We start from the raw sequence: 19,771 nt of genomic DNA on the forward strand, positions 1-19,771 counted from the left end.
TTTTTTTACGTTACAAGGCACTACAGATAGGATAAACAACCGTAAAGTAAGGACCTAGTTTAGCCCAGCTGTAAAGCATCATGATAACAAGAAATCTATAATCCAGTCTATAATTTAAATCTTTAAACTTACTCTAGACTCTTTGTGGGATTCCTAATTGCCAAAGACACGTTATCCAAAAGCAGAAAACATAACACATGCCACCCCTGTGCTGCTACTCAGCAGGCAAGCCCAAACACATGCACATCACGACGCTGGTTTGACAGCAGCTCTGACAGTTATCCTATCAAGACTGGGCCACAATCAGCGGGCCCATAGGCATATATGAAGGTGGCACTGAAGTAAAACTTCGTCACTAAGATCCATCAGCTACATGGATACTGTTGCTACGCTCTCATCAAGCCTTTACAGACAGCCTAATGCTTTATGAAAATTTAGGTCAGTTCAGCAAATAGTTAATTCAGTGTCTCGCAGACAAAGGGAGTGCCATGTGAGCGAAGAATCGATTCCAACACCAACACAGGTCCACAAAATCCACACAGGCATTAATTCAGAACCAAGAACTGGGTTAGCTCATTTTGGTTTTCATTAGCATCATGTAAAGCGGCCGCAACGCCGCTGAGGCTAAAGTACAGACCTCTGTCTGCACAAACGTCCGTTACATTTAGTGCTCAATCATAAAGACATTATGCGTTTATATATATATATACACACACACACACACACACACACACACATAGACACATTTTAGAAAATGAGCAAAAATAAAATCAGTCAAAACAACAAGTGTCAAGACCCATGGCTAACGTTAGCATCGGCTACTTGGCTGATCATATCGGCTAGCTAATGCCTGGGAAGTTGTAAGACAGTTAAGCGACAGGAAAAATAAAAGTGATTTATAACACTTATCACCGAGCTGGTATTATAAATGAGTTTCCATCTAACAGACCGACCAAGAGTGTGGAAGACTGGATATCTGACGGCTACACTTTGTTTACGGATAGTCAAGTCACCTCAGCTGGTTAGCCTATTAGCATTTAGCCCTTAGCGCAGACCACGGTAATCGAGTCCGCGACCGTCGGACGGGCAAAGCCCCTACTGCGGCGTACACTTACAGGAAAGGCCCGTATCCTCATTTTGGTGTCCTTCTTGGTGCCGCCTTTGCTGAGATTGGACATGGTTGCCTCGTCCGTGGGCTCCGTATTCACATGAAAGTGTTGTCCAGGGAGGACTGGGCCGACTACTGGTTTATGGAGCAGCCGACGAGCTTTCACCCGACCTCGTAGCTCCGGGTCCCGGCACCACAAGTTTATTGTTGACTGCCAAACACCAAATCCGACAGTTCTTCATACAGCAATGGCGGACTACCTGCAGTTCTCATTGCGCAGAGCTCACGCACTCCAAATCACGCGATGATTCAATTAGTACGAGCGTTTTCTCAACTTTGCTTTGTTTTGAGCTCGTAAATTGCTGATTTTTAATTTTAGAGCAGTGGTTCTTAACCTTGTTGGAGGTACCGAACCCCACCAGTTTCATATGCGCATTCACTGAACCCCTCTTTAGTGAAAAAAAAAAAAATTCAAATTCAAGACATAGATATGTTTTTTATTGGTGCACAAAATGAGCCGTGCATGTCATGGTGGAGGCTCTGCCGAACCCCTAGGGTTCGATCGAGCCCAGGTTAAGAACCACTGTTTTAGAGCATGCATTTAACTGCTACACAGTACTACTGTAGTTTGTTTACTGTACTTTACCAGTGTGATACTAGAGTGAAGTGCAGGCGCAGTGATAAAGTAATAAATAATTTTCAGCCACTGTAATTGTTTTGCTTGAGACTGTATACATAAAATAGATCACTTTATGAAATAGTATGTATTGTTGAAGATACATATAAGTATATATCACGGACACTGCGCTATCATAAGTGCCCAATAGACATGATACGTCCTCTTTTAGGCCTACTTAACTACCTGTTCCCAAAAGTCAATAATTTGCTGTTAAAAGTATTTTGTTATTATTTATTTATTTATTTAATTCGTTTTATTAGGTTTGTGATGCTTTGTAAGATGTGACAGATGCATTTGTGCTGTGATCTGAAGTCTACAGTTGCTGCATGGGTCTTTCCTGGACCTCTAAGTCTAAGACTCGCCTGTCTCATATTCATGAAAGGTGACCTATGATGTTCTTTCCTTATTCTGTCATATATGCACTATGGGGGATTCTCATAATTCCCAACGCTTAGGGTTCAGTCTGCTCCAAGCCATTCGGACAGCTTTTTCAGTGCATGGCCTGTATAATGACTCAGAGAGCAGCTATCTCTCAGGAAGACAGCCCCACACACCTATTGTTCCTTTAAAACAATATTTTTTTGTCTTAATAAGGAAAGCCCATCATAAAAATGTTGTTTTAAAGCAATCGGCTTATGTCAATTCCATTAATAAAAATATAATATGTTTCCTTTAATCAAATTTTTCTTTCTACTATCATACAGAGTTGTGGTCAGAAGTTTACACACACTCATCATTGGTATAATTTTCATGTGATTTTGGGCTTTTAATGATTTATTTGAACTGCTATTTTTCCAGGGTGCAATGATTGCACAGCATTCACCTTTAATCAATTAAAAAAACAAAAAACAAGAATTGGGGTGTACAAGTTTGGATTTATTTTGGATTTTTCTTAAAAAGAATAAATCCTTTCTTAAATATATACATACACCATCTTAAACCTTTTCATAACTGGTACTGCAATTCTACAATTGATTTTAACTTGCCAGTGCTGAGGCCTATTAAATTCTCATTAGGGGTCACGATTGGCTAAAACTGGTAGTTTCAGTTTGCCAGCATATAAAGGATTTATTTTACAGCAGTCACTGGATTGACCAATAGTCAGAACAATGGGAAAGTCCAAGGACTTCAGAGACGATCTAAGAAGGAGAATTACAAAAGTAAGAATGTCTCTTTGAATCATTTCTAAACAACTGAGGATTCCAAGATCATCATTTAAACAATTGCACATCTGTACAAGTTATTCAGATGTGTCATGACTTTGCCGAGATCTGCAGGAAGACCCAAACCCTCAGATGGTCAGGAACCCAGAAACCACCAAGGTTTAAGCCTGTCAAGAACTGGAAACTGCTGGAACGCCAGCATCACTGTCCACTGTAAAGCTTGTACATCACCATGGACTGATAGAGTGCTGACCGTGAAAGAAGTCCCTGCTACAAAGTCAAAATCACTCGAGTGAAATTTGCAGCTGCTCACATGGTCGAGCCAAATGTCTACTGCAGAAAAGCTCTATGGACAGATGAGATAAAGATTGAGCTGTCTCGCTTGAAGAGTTGTCATATATACAGCCAGACTTTTGCCAGAAAGTTGTTGATGGCTACCAAAAGTGTCAAGTTGAGGCGCAACTTGCAAAAGAACATTAAACCAAATATTAGTGGGGTACATGTAGGGATGGGTACCGGTGTCCCACCGGTTCTGACATAAACATAAAGCAGCGCACATTTCGGTGCTTTATTTCGGTGCTTTTTTTCCCTGAGCTGTGATACGCTTTAGATTCTAGCCAATCATTTTACGTTTCCGAGGATAGTAGGCGGGGCCAGGTACGTACGTTCAGTTAGAGCAGAGCTACAGATTAAAAATGTCCAAGGCGAAGCGGTCAAAAGTCTGGCTGTACTTCACAGCAAAAGATGCAAACTCAGCAGCAACAAGTGCTTTAAGCTGATACTGTGATACTGTCAAAGGAGGTAACACCTCAAATCCGATGAAACACCTGGCGACGCATAGCGTTTTTTTTAAAAGCCCAGAAATGCGCCGTATTTGATAGCTTGCTGCGAGACCTCACACCGAGCACATCTACTGCGGGTGGGTTGCCTGTTATGCAAAATCCCCCAAAAACACAAGAGGAGAGTCCTGGCCCCTAGCCCTGCCAGTGTAGCAGAAATGATGACGGATGATGGTGGCAGCAGCCGTTCTTCTCTGCGTGAGTAGCTAATTTACGTTGAGTAGGCTAACCATGTTATTACATTAATGCAGGTAAGGTGAACTAGCAAACATCAACGGCTGTCTTCTTGTTTGATGGCAGATACTCCCTTCACCCTGGCTAAAAAGGCTAAAATAACCAAAGAAAAAGTGGAAAACAGTTAAACATGAGAGGTTTAGGACAAAGTTTGTGTTTTTTCCATTGTTTAAGCCCTGCTTCCAGCCAAGAGTGATACCATATATGCCCCATAGCTGCAGAAAAGGCTAACATTGTTATATTTTTACAAAAAACAGCTGAACATGAGAGGTTTTTGGACCAATTTTGTGTTCTCCATTCTTTAAGCACCGGTTTGAGCACCGTTTGAGCACCAGCACCGTTTCAAAAGTACCGATTTGGCACCGGTATCAGATAAAACATAAACGATACCCATCCCTAGGTACATGTATATGTTTGAGCCTGTATATATACTTTTGAGAAAATTCAAAGTCAATTCAAACTTCAACACCAAATTTTTCATTTTCTTTTTAAAGTTATTAAAGATATTTGTTGTACAGTCATTCAACAGTTAAGAGAAATCATAAAAAGACCCAGATTTACCATGACATTTATGCCTGTGATGAGTCTATGAAAGCTTCTGACCACAACTCTATACAGGAATATCTTCAACTAGGGGCTGATAACATATAATTTAAATGTAATTTCCCATTATAAAAGTATAGCTGTATGAACAAGCTATATAATTTCTATTTAAACTAATGTAAAAACAGGAGAAATGCTAACTACTTTAGGGGTAGATTTTTGTCCTAGGAACCCCTCTGAAATATGTTAGCCTAGCCATGCTTAACCATGAGTCCATGTGGCACAGGTCAACAGGAACAGCAAAGATGCCTCTGTGATGACTAAATCAGTGTTGCCAGATACAAATACACAGCTCCAGACAACATAATACACGTGTGGTGTGCACACACATTTAGAAAGGACAACCGAGAAGCCTTTCACCAGATTTATTTCAAGAAAAAAAAAAGATTTTATAATGTTGCACATTTGCCTACTTCTGAAAATTGTCCTTGTTCAACACGAAGAACAAGATCACCAGCACTCAGAACTCAATGAAACAAATAATTAACAGATGAATATCCTGGATTTATTGGCCAGTATAAGCATCATTTATACATTTCAGATTTGCCTGGGTTATATATTATATGTATATCCCAAACAAACATATAATTTTCTTTCATCCCCTCTGTTAAAGTCTGAGCTTAGGGTTGTTCAAAAAGGGCTTAGCAAAAAAAGAAAAAAGAAAGAAAGAAAAGGAGAACAGAAGGCAACCACTTTAAACACATTACAGAATTGGAAAAAAAAAAGTCCCATTGTAAATAATGACAGACGATCAAGAAACGTTTTCTTTTGAAACGCTTGATATTTACAGCAATTATATTTTTTGCCACTTTTAACAATTATGTCACAGGTGATTGTTACGATGACGTTACGTCACAGGTTCGAGTCCCGCTGCTCTGTGATGATGGGAAATCGATTGTGTTCACAATCCATTGACAATCTGTCATGACGTAGCGGGAAAAGTCAAATATGAACACAGCCCTCGTCGACACTCCAACATTAGAGAACAAAAATATTTTAAGTTCTGTCTGGTTTTTTTTTTCTTTTTTCTTGTGGTGTTTTTATGTTTTCTTTTTCTTTTTCACTTTGCAGCTTGCCAAGAAAGTAGAAAATGTTTGCTTGGCACATTTAGCCCTGACTCTCTAAAACAAACAAACAAAAAGGACAGATACACAATCGTGATAGAAAACTGAAGCATTTTAGGATTAAAATTGTCACACTCCATTGATTTGTGTTTCTTTTCTAAATGGAAACATCATGATCTAACACTTAAAAGGCTTTGGCAACTCAGACCTAAAGCAATAATTTAACAAGAGGCATAGGTATTTACATAGGAATCTATGCAGTGTCACAGAGGCAGACAATTTATATTGCACATGGAAAAAAAAGACAAGTACATGTGAAACGTTGGTTTTGAAATAACTGAAAAATAAAACAAAAAAATGAGAAAAAGAGTTCAAGAAAGAGAGAGTGGCTCTTATACAGACACGTCTGTACGCCCTTTAGAAGCTTTGCAGCAAAACCATCTCGTCCACGGCAGATCAAGCACTTCCATCGAGCGAGCGCTGATGCATATCCCAATCTTGGTTTCACACATACATCACACCACTTTTAGAGGCGATTAACCTTCCTCACTAATAGCTCCTCACTAATTGTCTTCAAAAGGATCCCATGAGGGTTCATAAGGTACTTTTCAAAGAGAAATCCTACATTTGTAACCTGCGATTTGAAAAAAACTGAAAAGAAGCTTTCATCTTCTTCCATTAACATTATCGGGGCAGCATAAAAGGAAAGGGGGGAGAAGAAGGAAGAAATTCTGGTAGATCACTCGAGGTTTGTGTCAGCCTCGTTTCTGTAGAGCTGCACCGAACATTTCTCTCTCTCACCCACGTAGACGCTCGTGCCCATCCACACATTCACTCATCCCCCGCCCCCTCCCCGTGCAGCCCACGTGCAATGGTGTCCACTTTCCCTTTGTAACTATTCAGCGGTTTTCCTCACATTGCTCTGCAGCATTTCCTACTTTAAGCATCGTAAGGTAAAACTGAGCAATAGCGTACTGTAACATAAAAATCCAGTCAGGTTTTCTATGAGGCACAAGCTGAGAACATAATTTCTGACGCTTCCTTTGGAGTGCAGCGATAGTGAACCGCTGGATGGTTCCAAGAAAGAGTAATTTTGTGATGGCTACATCTCTAGTTTCTTTAAAAAAGAAAAAAAAAACCCAATCTGGATGCACTGAGAGCTGAACAAAACGCTTTTATGTCTGACTGGGACACCCGAGGGTGGCTGTGCAGATAAAATAGAAAGAAGTGAAATGACGATTGTGACATCTGAGGTTCTTCACACGGGTATTTCACAGATATACATCTTCTCAGCAGATCATTCAGTCAAACACGTCGATACTCACGCTATCTCTATAACAAATATACAACATACATACTAAACAGACTCTTTATTTCAATTTTTATATATTAAAAGCTCTAAGAAAGGCAGCAAAGATGCGCAATAAGGCAGATCCATATGACACACTCGATGACACACTCTACTCTGGCACATTTGCACTTACAGATGAGATGGATCTTTTAAAGGGATTTGGTTACTCTTTACCTAAAGTGGGTTCATGAGGACGTTAGTTAAGAACAGAAAAAAATGACCTAAATGAAGAGGAAATGTGACAGATGGAGGATGGTGAGAAGAATAAAATGGGAGTCTTTTGGGTTAAGTGTTTAATGAAGAAGGGTCAGGGATCAGTGACTCTGTCATTAATAAGTGATTGTCAAATTGTCCCCTAAACACCTAAAAAAAGCAAGAAGTGAATCACTAAAAAGAAACAAAAACTCCCCGTGCGTCTTGATGGTCATGAATTTATTATTACACATATCCTGAAAAGCTGTAACTAAAATGTGTTGAGACGGAGTGGAGATGGAAATGGAAATGGAGTGCATTCATTTCTTAGTTAATGGAAAAAAAATAAACACTGACCCAGATAAAAGGAATAAAACATGAGGTGTCCATACAGCATGCATTCATAAGCATCAGGTGAGGGCTATGGCAGCTGCTTTAAATCAATATAAGCTTTTATGACACATTTTACAGAAACTATAGCACTTTCATCTCACTGTTACATGTTGAAGGTAGTCTCTGCTGTCACAATGAATCTTTTCCGCCCCCCTCGATCTTGAGACAGTATGTGCATGTACATATGTGTGTCAGTGTAGCTGTGTGTTTTTACAATCTTAATCAGGATCAGTACTGTATGAATGAGCTTGTGACTAGTGGTAAAAACCTATTATCCCGGTATAGCTGCTGAAATAGACAAAGTCACCACCTTCTGCCATCTTCAGCCGGAGACGTGTGGCTCCAGCACTCGTTTCAGATCGCTCGTCTGATTCAGTTTGAAACTTTTGTCCCGTCCTGTCTGGCCTCCTAAGCATCTAAGTGGTTGACAGCAGAGAGAGACCTGTGACTCTTAGGTCACTAAAAAGGTATCCTCAGCCTCTTACGGGACCATGGAAAACTCGACGAAAACCGTCCGCGGCCTGCTGCCGTCACTGACCCCTCCCTCCTTCTGTGTCGTCGAGGCAGCCGTTGAGGCAGTGGTCGTCACTCCCAAAAGCGCCCTGGGCCTGCAGCAGCTCGTATTCCTGGTCCAGGAAGTCGAGGCTGTTGTTGCTAGGCAACCCACGGATGGTGAACTTATGGGACACTTTGGTCCACTGCTCACGGTTAGCCGCCACCCTCTCGTACAGCTCGGTGGCCCCGGGAAACAGTTCAGACAGCAGCCTGAGAAGACAGGAGGCAGCAGGTGGTGTTAATTTTAGGCCTACACATGATTGCTAATGAAGAGTCCTCAATGTCCCAGTCTGAGAGTTTGTTCAATTAATGCCACTCTGAATGAAATGGATTAATCATTCATATAATTATTGTTTTAATTTTATTTATTTAACGTCATGTAATGATTTGAACTGTGCTATCGGGTATTTAATCATCCAGTAACTGGCATTTTGATTTTTCACAGCTTGCAGTCACAGCACATTATCAGAATAAACTGTATATATAGACAATGTTAGTGGCCAAAGTGATGTCAATCACTGGTTTTTGAAGTCCTGTTTTCAAGCTTCCACTTTAAGCATTATGTGTTTGTTTGGTTGCTTTTTCAATAACCAGATGTCAGGTGCCAGGTCTGGGTCTGACCTAGAATCTGAGGATCATGTGTGCTCAAATGGTAGCAACCACAGGTGGTATAAAAGTCGTCACCCTTTGGTTTTTCAGATCCTGTTCTGAAACCTCGAGATGAGCGTTTGCCATCGCCATCTTCATTGATGATGACTTGTGTCATTAGCTAACAAGTGTGTGGTTCATACCACCTCCACTTTGAAACGTAATATGAACAAGATTTACATAACAGACTTCATTTGTTATTCAATGAGAGCAAAAACCAGTTACCGAGCCCATAAAATCAGCAGAAAAGTGTTTCAAGAGGTCAAGATAGAAAGCTGATTTCCAACACACTTCTATTAGCACGGAAAGCTTTTTGCAACCAAAACTAAACCCATCTGGTGGCCTTCAGATAAAATGCAGCTTTAACCTCCAAAGACCCGAACTCTTCCACGTCATGCATTTTAAATTTGTCTTTGATATTTGGGCATATTGGGACCCGATGAATGTAAAAACAAAGAATTGCCTGATTTTTTTTTTAACCTGATTTTTGTTTCTAAGAAAAATGAGAGCCACATATGAGGATATTTGCTTCAAATTTTGATACAACAGTAGCAGTATAATGTCCTCATAAGTGGATATCAGGCCCCTGTAGCGCAAAATTGAGTATTTTGGTCCAAATAACCCAAAATGTGATGTCCACATATGTGGACGCCAGGTCCTAGGAGGTTAAGCCACTAGGCACATTCTTCTGACCTAGAAGCTACATCCATGCTTTATTCTATCTGTCTTAGTGACTTTTCAGTCACCAAGTAGTCCTGCTTCATTGTTTATTTCACTCTTATAAAGACCCCGACCGCTCACAAAAGAGATGGCTGCCCCTCCCCTGAGCCTGCAGGGGAGTTCTTACTACTCGCTCATGGGGATCGTCTGATTGTTGGAGTTTCTGTTGTACACTGTAGTGTCTTTATGTTGAGGAAAAGTGCCTTGAAGTAACGGTTGTTGTGATTTGGCACTATATAAATATACATATATCAACTGAATTGAACTCCTGCGACCATAATTTACAAATAAATATCATGCTGTATTCAACAAAACATGAAATGAAACAGCAGAGTCGCCTCCCCTGCAGGCCATTAGAAGGAATGGCAGGTATGAGGCTGGCTTCACTTTTCAGACGTGTTTCTCTATGATTATCACTTTAAAGGTCTATATATTGCAAATGTGATGCACTTGCTTATTTAAATTTACTGAATTTAATTGACATTAATTTCAAACTGTTAATTTCGACGTAATGAATTTATCTACCTTTATCTGTTCTTGCTCCTTTAAATGAGTTACTTAGATGCTCAAATGTCCACCAGATAGTTTTAAAAATTTCAACCGCAGTAAAAAACAGTGCTGATGAGAGTGAATGCCAAAACAATCAGCCAAAAGACTCCAGAATCAGGGGATAATTTGTACATAATCTACAGTTTTGTTTTAAGCAACGTTTCAAACGAAATCCTTTGTGTGATAAAAGGACCAAAACAGATCCAATAATGAGTCTGTGCTGCTTTCAGGTTTTGTACGCACTTGTAGATCGGCATGGCGATATGCTCCATGAAGCTGATCTGCAGTTCCGGTATGTACGCTTTCTCTCTGTCCATCATCTCACTGGGCCTGTTACCCATGGCTTTTTCCTGCAAACAGACGTTAAGCTATGATTAATGACCTCAGTCAGGCGTACAATAACACACTTTCACCACATGTTACTATTTTCACATGTCATTTAGCAGTTAGCGTACACTAAAACATACCAGATCTCCTTGAGAGAAGAACTCTTTATAAATCAGCTCCTGTAGGAACATAGCAGCAGATATTTGAAAGTCTTAACATGTGTCATATTTATAGAGACATCGTTATGTATGAAATTTAGTTTATTTGTCTTTTATGCAAACATTTTATGCTGTTACCTGCCATAAACTGCAAGTCACTTCTATTAAAGTTCAATATTTGGTGTGATTGGGGTTTTTCACTGATAGAAATGCGTTCTCTTGCTATTGAGATGATAATGTATCAACTGAGCACTGTAAAAGCCAATAAAGTCTTCCACAGAAATGTGCTATTGGTTTTGAAAACAAGGATTTACAGTTTATTTGCTTTAGGTGTTTGGAGATTGAGGGTGGAGGATTTGGGGCAAGGTTTACGGGTTTGGTGGTGGAAAGGGGGCAGGCCAAGATTAAACATAATCCTAAAATGGAGTGCGGTTTCTCAGAATAGAAAATAATGGAATACAGCTCAAAGGTTGTTTCCAGCTGTACAGCTTTGCATCTCATAATCTCCAATGTCCTAGAAATGGGTCAGTTTCACTGTACAAACACTGTTAATTAGAAATCTTTAGTCGTGTTGCAAAAAGATGAAACAGAAACGTCTTTCTCCTGCAAATCAGCAAACGCAGCATGAACCCGATCACACTAAAGCCTTTTCTATTTTCTTCCTACTTAGAATAAACTGCTACAGTGAGCAGTTTACTAGGTCAAAATAATTACAGCTATTACTTCCACTAAGCTTTTGGAATTTGTACTGCAGTAATACTGAAATATTAACAGTCTTAACTGAATTAAACACATTAATACAACATTTTTGCTACAAATGGCAAGTTCTAGTAAGTATGTGGTAATGTTTCACATATACTGGTGCAGAACACAAACTGACAGCAATTTTGCGTGTGGTTTTCCAGCCCTTGGTTTGGTCTGACAGGTCACACGAAGTCATCAACAGGCACAGCAGCAGGGAGTGGTGGGTACGGCTTTTTGGATTGTATCCATCTGAAAAACACACAAAACGCATCGCTCTGCGTTAACAGCATTTCAAGCACTGTTGCTGCCTTTCATCTAAGAGGAAAATCACACAATTCCAAAGCAAAAGTGCTTCAAACTCATTGCATAAAGTTCATTTTAGTCTCCAATATGCATAATGATAGAAGTGACAATAAAAGAAGGTCACAACAGGATGTTAGATAAGCAGACTTTGCGTGTTTGGTAGGCAGAAATGATTTTCCAGTGCCTATTAACACTCTACACATTCATTCAGTATTCTACTCCATGATTGACAAGTCACCTGTTCTAGAGTGTGAGAAAGTTGCTAACTCATTTAGTGGTTTTTAATGTCCTTGAATTGCTTTAACGGCTCAAAATTGTTTCCACGGAGGAGACATCCACTCAGGATAACTTATAATTGGTTGCATTCAAGCGTAACAAACCACTGGCCTGGAGGTTACAGCCAATTACATTGCATAAGAGTGTAAGCAACTGTCTTTTCTAAAGGGTAAATAGTCCAATGAAAGTGGAGGATTATTAAGAATGTCAGAGCTGAATGTTGCAAGCGTGAACTCAGATCTCTGCAAAATAAGTCAGTTCATGAAAAAGAAGCAAGTCATAGTGCAGAGGAAAATGGGTTGTCTGTCTGTCTATGAGCGATCTTTCAGCTCAGCAATGGATAATTGTACTGAAACGGTGAATTTCTAATGTTCTATATTGTTTCGTCTCCCTTGTGAAATCAGGCCGCTTTAATCTAAGGAGACGTAAAAAGAAATATTGCTTTGCTTTCAGTGTGAATCGACAATCAAAACCGAGCCTCCTGGAGCTGTTCACGGGTGTGAGTCTAAAGCAACTGCAGAGACGTGGCTGCGCATACTGAACATGTGACATGTACCATCAGACATCTTCTGCAGATCCTTGAAAATGCGAAGGTGGTGAGCAAGGTCCGTGGCCAGAATTATGTCTCTCATTAAATCCAACATGCGCTGGTAGTCCTAGAGACATAAAAAATCATCGTTAGCTTGCAAAGGCGGTGATAGAAGCAAATGAAAATATGAAATCAGCGAGAGATTGAGAAAAAAGAAAGTTGTTGAAATGCACGAATGGAGAGAGGGTTTGATAATTCACCTTCCTGGAGAACTTCTCAAAGATGTTGCAGCCATGAGTGTTCAGAATAGCGATGGCCTGGGCAAAGTGATGTCTCTGGCGTGGCGAATAAAGCATAATGACAAAACGTGTTAGAAAACAGTGACTCTAAAGTGACTAATGCTGCAATGCAAAAGGCAAAAACCAATTTAAATTCCTCACATTGCCTCATCGCTGCTGCAAAAAAATGTCATGATTGATTTTGGCCACTAGATGTCCTAGCAGAACACTACATTAGCAGCTCTCAGATAATGGCATTCATTAACTATGAAGGAGCAAGCCTATACCAGTAATCGCACAATCTTATCGTCTCTGTCATAGGAAATAAAGATTTACACAGTCAGTGCGAAAACTTTGAGAGACTTTACCTCCATCACAGATCCCTCTGAGCTGTAGAGAGCAGCCAGCACAGATTGCTGGAAACATAACAGACACACATTTGAAACACAATCCTTTTAGCATGCGCGGCACATTGATTCAAATCAACATCCTCCAATAAAATATAGCAGTGTTTTCTTTTTAACAGGAGATGGCAGCTCTCAATTGAAAAAATAAATAAATATATATATATATATATACAGAAGCTTATCAATGATCGATTACTTTTGTCTTATAATGTGTGTCTGATTTAGGTTTGTGCCTGATTAGAGTGTAGCAGGGCGACACGCTTCTAATCACCTCGTGATTAGACCCTGATAAAACCGTGCAACCCTCGCTATTACCCGGGATGCTTCATCTCGAGCATTTAAAGTAAAATTTTCAACATTATCATAACTCCCACTGTTGTTGTCATGTTAAATGAAATAGTTTGTGCGTTCCTTCCTGGCTTTTGTCAGGCGGGGAAAGTGATTCACAAATAACATCCCCCTAACGTTTGCTTTTTAATTTATTCATATGTTTTTTTTCTTTTTCATTTACAGTAAACAATACATACTAATACAATATTGTTAATGCAGTAACCACTATCATTTACTGCAATATCTTCTCTTCTTCTGTCTCTTATCTCCTCTTATTGTGTTCTTTCTCTCTCAGTCTCATCTGAGTGGTTAGTATCTGGGCAGAGTGGATCTGCAGTCCTCTGGGGATACTCAGGAGCGGGCAGTTTGGGAAGGCAGGCCAGGTCACCGTTCCTACCCTGTTAAATACACGCTCTGTATTTGAGAGGATAGGAAGCCCAAATAAACAGGCCAAATAATTGGAAAGATACCACTTGTATATACCATAATAATAGATATAAGTTAAAATTACTGAACTCATATATCCAAAAATGAAAAATGCCAAAAAGGCATAAAATTATATTTTTGTGGCACCAAGGTGATTCCTAAAGAGGACACATTGATGCATCTGGCCTTTTGCTCATCCATCTATCCATCTATTTATCTCAATGGATCATCCATCAGTCATGGATTGGTTTTCACACAGCCCAGACCTCAACATTATTGAAGCAGAGTGGGATCATCTTGACAGAAACATCCAAAGAAGAGCTTTAAATGTCCTTTAAGAAGCCTGAAGAACTATTCTCGAAGACGACTAAAAGAAATGAAAAGACTAAGATAGTTCATGGTACCACGCTGGTACCTATTTTTTGTTACCTTCCTTGTGGGTTTGTATATATTTAGCTGTCATTTGTATGATTATTTTCCTTGCTCTAATTAGTATTTAGTTTTCTATTTATCAAATAGCTGCTTTAGTTGAATTCACTGTGTTTAAGAGTTCAGAAGCCTCGTCTGTTTGTGGTTTCCTTTTAGGATTTATTCATTTTTATTCACATGTTTTATTCATTATTAAGATGCCAAGTTTTCAGTTGTTATTAGTTTTTATTGTTACCGTTGACGTTGCTTTTAGTTCACGTTTCACGTTCACCTTTCTACGTTCCTCCGTCTCGTCCGCCGATCTTCTCTCCGTGTCAGACTCATTCTATTCCATCCATTGTGTTGTGTTGTGTCACACTTCCTGTTTTCTGTGTCTTGTGATGTGTTTACTTCCCCATCTCATTATATTTGTTGGCTTCAGCTGTGTTAGTACCTGCTACCGCTCCTCTCTATATCAGGTGTGTCTCTGCCCCCCTCTGTTAATTGCAGCTGTGTGTACCCCAGTGCTGTACCCCAGTGCTGTACCTCCCTGCTCAGAGCTTCCCTGTATCTCCTAGTGTTTTTGGATTACTTGCTCATTTCCCTGGTTTGTTTACTTATTATTGTGTTTATTTTCCCTATATCAGCTTTTGGACTGAATAGAAGATTAAAAACATAATGCATTTTTTGTCTGCATGCATAAAGCTGCAGTCCTGCTTAGAGCCTTGTTTATTTTTCTATTATTTTGTATCATTCCTACTGCTTTCTAATAAAACAAAAGCAAAGTATGTGCTCTCACCGAGGCCACTTGGAAAGAGTTGTTGGTGCCACGGTGGTCCAGATCATGGCACATACAGGACACAAAGAGCGCTAATATTTCTATATCCCTAGAAGACAGCAGGCATAGAAGAATCATTTTAAATACAAATGATATAAAACATCATTATAAAGTCTTTTGAGACTTGTGTACTCACTCGAGGTAGTTGGACAGCCCTAGGTTTTTGTAGAGCAGGTAGCAGAAGTGTGAGACGGAGAAAGCGTGCATCCAGTTGTGGTAGGGAGGGTCTCTGTAGCCTTTCTTCACCATCAGACAGAACCTGGCACCAAGGCAGCAGTTTAAAAACACTCTCATGACTTTTTTTTCCAACATGTAACTCAGTGGTAGCCCTGGAAATTCTCATTCACAACCCATCTCTCCATCAGCTTTAAAAAAACCCAAACCTGATTGAAGATTCTGCTACAAGCTTACAACGCAATAATACATAACAATGTAGCCAGAGAATCATTAATAAATAAAGTAAATATTCTTTATTTAAACAGCTGATGGAAAATGATTTAAAGCACAGGCTCTTAAACACAGCATATAAATTGATGGATGTCAGACCTGGCGAGCGTGTGCATGTCGATCTTATAGGTGTTGATGAAACCCATGTCTTCAAACATGCTGAGAACGCACTGCAGACACACAACAGGAGAAGTTACATCAGATTTTGTTCTCTTTAAATCTTTGTGCTGACAGCATTCAGACACACTCTCTCTCTCTCTGCTTCTTACCATCGGCGTGGTGTCATCGGGAAGGGAGCGCGGCGTGCACGTGAACTCTGCGAAGCACGGGTCAATCTCGTTCACCGGGTCGATGCCAGATACCAGCAGCTTAGTCACCTCTTCCTCTGAAACCTGCCACAGACTCATACTGAATCATACTGAGTAAATAGCATGGACACTGTCAGTAAATGCTGCGCGTCGCTGTGCGAGAGTGAGTTTGTGGGATGAAGAGATGTGATTTTACCTTCATATGGTACATCATCATTTCATTGGCCAGATGGGATCTGAACTGAGCCTCGTGGACTCTCTTGTAGAGCAGAGACTGGAGGAAGAACCGGCACATTAAAACGTTGCTAATTCATTTTTTAGTAAGAATGAATTCATTATATTATCACGATAACTGGACAAAGACAAACAGAAAGAAATTAAATTAGATGTTTGTGATATAAAGTAATAAAGTTCAGTGAAATATTATGTTATCAGGATCTCCTACTTATGATCGATCTTCCAGCTGGAACCATATTTTGCTTTTCATGGTACCACTGACTACATGCTAGTGAGAGATGAAGTTCTATTTTATTTTGAAAGTATGTTTGTGGGTGGCTGTGGCACAGAAGGTAGAGCAGGTTAGAGGTTCGATTCTCCCTGTCCTTATGGTCTTTTACAGAGTTTCCTCCAATGCATCCACTGATATAAAATCATTTATGCATAGAAAAAAGTGTGTGGATGAGGCAAGTAGTAAAAAATGCTTTGAGTGCTCAGATACAGTAGAAATGCACTAAATAAATATCTTTGGATGCACTGAAGCAAAAAATCAGGTGGTTAACAAGAGGTATGATGTCATTAATAAAAAGATAAATTATCCAGATTTTTGTTTTGGCCTTTCGTTCACACACAAAAAGCATTTTGATCTCTGAAAACTGACCTACAGGAAACAAACATTAAGGTACAACAGCCACTATAAACATATGTTGCAGAAAATTATATTTGATTTTCAGCTTTTGCTCCTGCTTCTGATTTTTGATGTCAGACTGTGCGCCGTGTTATTGTTTGTAGGCCTCTGAGTGGCCAACATTTCTATATGATCAGGATTTTATCGCCACCTGTTGCTTGGGCATGATCTCGTTTTGCATTTTCATGTGGACAAAACAGTGGTTGTATGGATTGTTTTTCTTTAATGAAAGTGAAAAAAAACCCCTAAAACCGTGGACGTGTGGACGTAGCCCAACTTCTATGGCTGAAAAACATGTTTAGCTGCTTTGAAGGAAACTCTTAATCCTTTTCAGCTTTCAGTTTGCCAACCTTCGTGTCTGCTCTTCTGGCGCCTCTCTGTTTGTTTTCTGAGTTTTGGCACCTTTCAGTTTTTCCCCGTTTGTTTTTCCTCACTTGGACTTTCGTATTTTGTTTGGGCTTTTGTCGGATTATCCGGAATATTCTTCACCGCCTTTTTCCAAGCACATCGAAGCCATTTTCAGTTGTCTCACCAGTTTGTGATTGCACACATATGTTTGTTACTGCTTTTACATTCACATTCAAATGGTAAACCTGTGATTCATGATTAACAAGCATGTTTTAATTTTCGTGGGTTTTTCACAGCCCTACGTCTGGCCCCCGCTTTACCTTTTAGTACATGAGGGAGCTTTTTACAACCCTGAGAGTACTCTACAGCACGATACTGGGTGAGATCTGATGAATAATATATCTGGCTGTGCTTTAAATCATTAATTAGTGGCCTCGAAAGCAATTATTTTTTTTTCTATCAAATATGTTTATAGTTTGTAGATAACCTATTAAGTACCAGCAATCATTCAGAGGTCACACTCTGCAGGAGCTACTCAACATGAAGTGACTCTGTTTATTAGAACGGGAAGACATTTTCTTTTATCTGAGATCAGGGTGGTGAAGGATGAAAAAGACAATATTTCAACAGATTTTGTGGGCGATAACAAATATATCTCTCCTTGTTTGTTCATCACTATTATCACAGACGTCTTCATAATCGTCTCTGTGAGCCGCGCACAGCTGTTCAGCTGGAAGTATGTTAATAAGTTCAGTTTGCAGCAATCATACAATGCCAATGAACTGCACCACGAAAGCCGTTCACTTCCATCTGACTGAATCTCCTTAAATTTCCCTTGAGACTTTCCTCTTCTCTGCCTCGACTGAGCATTTCACTCCCGCTGAGCTGATCTCATCTCGCCGGGACGGGATCAATCTTTCTGACATCGTCAACTATTTTGGGGAGAGACTCCTAATGATGGATATACTGTAAATGCTAAACTCACTTATATTTGCATCATTATAAGGATGCATGGAACTTGCAGAGATTACATTATTTAAAAATGAAGCTGACTTATTGACCGAGAGAGTCAGTGTGTATGAAGATGAATTGTATAGCAGTCTGGATTTATTCACTGCTGCTCACAGAGATAATAAGAGGAAGTTTGGAAAGTGAGAAGTTATAAAATAATAGTTACTGGAATTAAATTATTTCTGCTCACATGCTCATGTATGTGTGTTACTTCTTAACAACTTTGTCTCTTTGATTAAAGAGAGTTAGAAGAGACTCACATGGGCAATGCTGATGCCACAGTAGATAGAGAAAGCTGTCGCCAAATCCTCATCGAAGCGGTTGAACCACGGCCCATTCATCTTATTCACCAACTCAGCGACGCCGATGACTTCTGGAAAACGGAAGATTTAAAGAGGAAAGGGGTGAGGAGAAGAGGAAGGTGGAACAATTAGGGAGGAAATGATTAAGCAGGAAGAGGGGCGAGAGATGCAGGGATAGATGGAGGCGGGTGAAAGTTGATGAAGAAAAATGGAGAGTGGAAGAGGGAGCGACAAGGACGAGAAAATGAGGCACAAATGGCAAAAGTCAACGTCGAGTCAAAAAGGTCTGCTAACTTGAATTGATTTCACGGTGGAGTCAAACCTAATTGCACATAAAAAGCTCTGAAATTAAAATGTTAATATGATCCGCAGACAGCTCCTTTTTTTACATGGAGACAAATGACACTGACTGCAAAGCTTCTCTGTGGATACAGCAGAAACCATTAGGCAGCAGCATCAAAATAGAGAAGAGGTTTCTGAAAGTCTGGAACACAGAAGATGGTCTAAAGTGCACGTTATACATGTAGGACGTGATGTAATCTCTCTTTGTGCTATTCCGAGAATGAAGCTCCACTTAAAAACAAACAAACAAGAGGGCAATATTGCACTAAATATGATGTTTTTAAATCTGGTGTAAGTTGCTTAGCTTTTATACAAGTCTCAGAGAAGATACTTTTCTGTTTTTGCACGACATCTATTACAGTTCTTCTTGTTTGTTGGGTTTCTTGTGAAATAATGCTGGTCTGGTCTCGGGGACCAGTTCAGCACCTGCTCTCTTTTATTGTCGCTCTTGGAAAATGTCCAAAATGTTTTTTTTGGTTTTTTATACTGAAATAATCAAAGATTTCCCTGAAAACATGTCTAAATGGCAGTAAATGTTGCTTCATATTGATATTTACCCTTCATAATTAAAAGTTCCTTTATAGATGTGTACGTTGCCTACACTAGTGCACGCTAATGCGCCCCCTTTTCCAGTAAAGGTATTGGTTTTTGAACTGTTCACTGATAACATCCATGTACATGATCTCCAAAAATATTTTCATACCAAAGGAGAGGTTTCACGTCAGCCTCTCTTAACTTTTTTTCTTTGCGTCACAGAGCTTTAACTTGGATGCTCTGATGGTTTGCATTTGCTGGTTTACAGAAGCCGTCCTGATCATGTGTAGTAATATTCACTACAGAATCACGTACATCATGTTTAATGCAGTGTTGCCAGAGGGCAGCATACCAGAGCTACTCAGTAATGGTTAAAGTCTTGTCCTCTGCAAAAAGAGCTTTGTCTCAATTCCCTGCATCTTTTAATTATATTAATCACTGTATGTGACAAAT

General features: G+C 39.7%; 3 protein-coding genes across 4 annotated transcripts in view; 1 reads left to right on the forward strand and 2 right to left on the reverse strand.

Moving 5' to 3' along the window:
- Window positions 1-1,403, reverse strand: part of cul3b (cullin 3b) — a 19,960-nt gene extending 18,557 nt beyond the window's left edge. Inside the window, exon 1 of the mRNA XM_005746912.1 lies at window positions 1,116-1,403. Within this exon, the coding sequence (XP_005746969.1) occupies window positions 1,116-1,178 (63 nt within the window). The 5' untranslated portion in view covers window positions 1,179-1,403. The remainder of the gene's footprint in view (window positions 1-1,115) is intronic.
- The window catches only part of clpb (ClpB family mitochondrial disaggregase), a 520,737-nt gene that overhangs the window by 164,688 nt on the left and 336,278 nt on the right, over window positions 1-19,771 (forward strand). The window lies entirely within an intron of this gene.
- The window catches only part of pde2a (phosphodiesterase 2A), a 176,749-nt gene continuing 161,954 nt past the window's right edge, over window positions 4,977-19,771 (reverse strand). For both annotated transcript variants that reach the window (XM_005746911.1, XM_013914299.1), the window contains exons 19-31: window positions 18,401-18,513; window positions 16,074-16,151; window positions 15,839-15,961; window positions 15,669-15,739; window positions 15,259-15,381; window positions 15,084-15,171; window positions 13,082-13,129; window positions 12,696-12,770; window positions 12,463-12,562; window positions 11,464-11,576; window positions 10,566-10,604; window positions 10,342-10,448; window positions 4,977-8,391 (exon numbers count right to left, since the gene is read on the reverse strand). In XM_005746911.1, coding sequence (XP_005746968.1) covers window positions 8,157-8,391; window positions 10,342-10,448; window positions 10,566-10,604; window positions 11,464-11,576; window positions 12,463-12,562; window positions 12,696-12,770; window positions 13,082-13,129; window positions 15,084-15,171; window positions 15,259-15,381; window positions 15,669-15,739; window positions 15,839-15,961; window positions 16,074-16,151; window positions 18,401-18,513 — 1,313 coding nt within the window. In that variant the 3' untranslated portion in view covers window positions 4,977-8,156. The remainder of the gene's footprint in view (window positions 8,392-10,341; window positions 10,449-10,565; window positions 10,605-11,463; window positions 11,577-12,462; window positions 12,563-12,695; window positions 12,771-13,081; window positions 13,130-15,083; window positions 15,172-15,258; window positions 15,382-15,668; window positions 15,740-15,838; window positions 15,962-16,073; window positions 16,152-18,400; window positions 18,514-19,771) is intronic.

Source organism: Pundamilia nyererei, unplaced genomic scaffold (genome assembly GCF_000239375.1).
Source record: "Pundamilia nyererei isolate P.nyererei 1_Seehausen unplaced genomic scaffold, PunNye1.0 scaffold00185, whole genome shotgun sequence".
Taxonomy (NCBI): Eukaryota; Metazoa; Chordata; class Actinopteri; order Cichliformes; family Cichlidae; genus Pundamilia; species Pundamilia nyererei.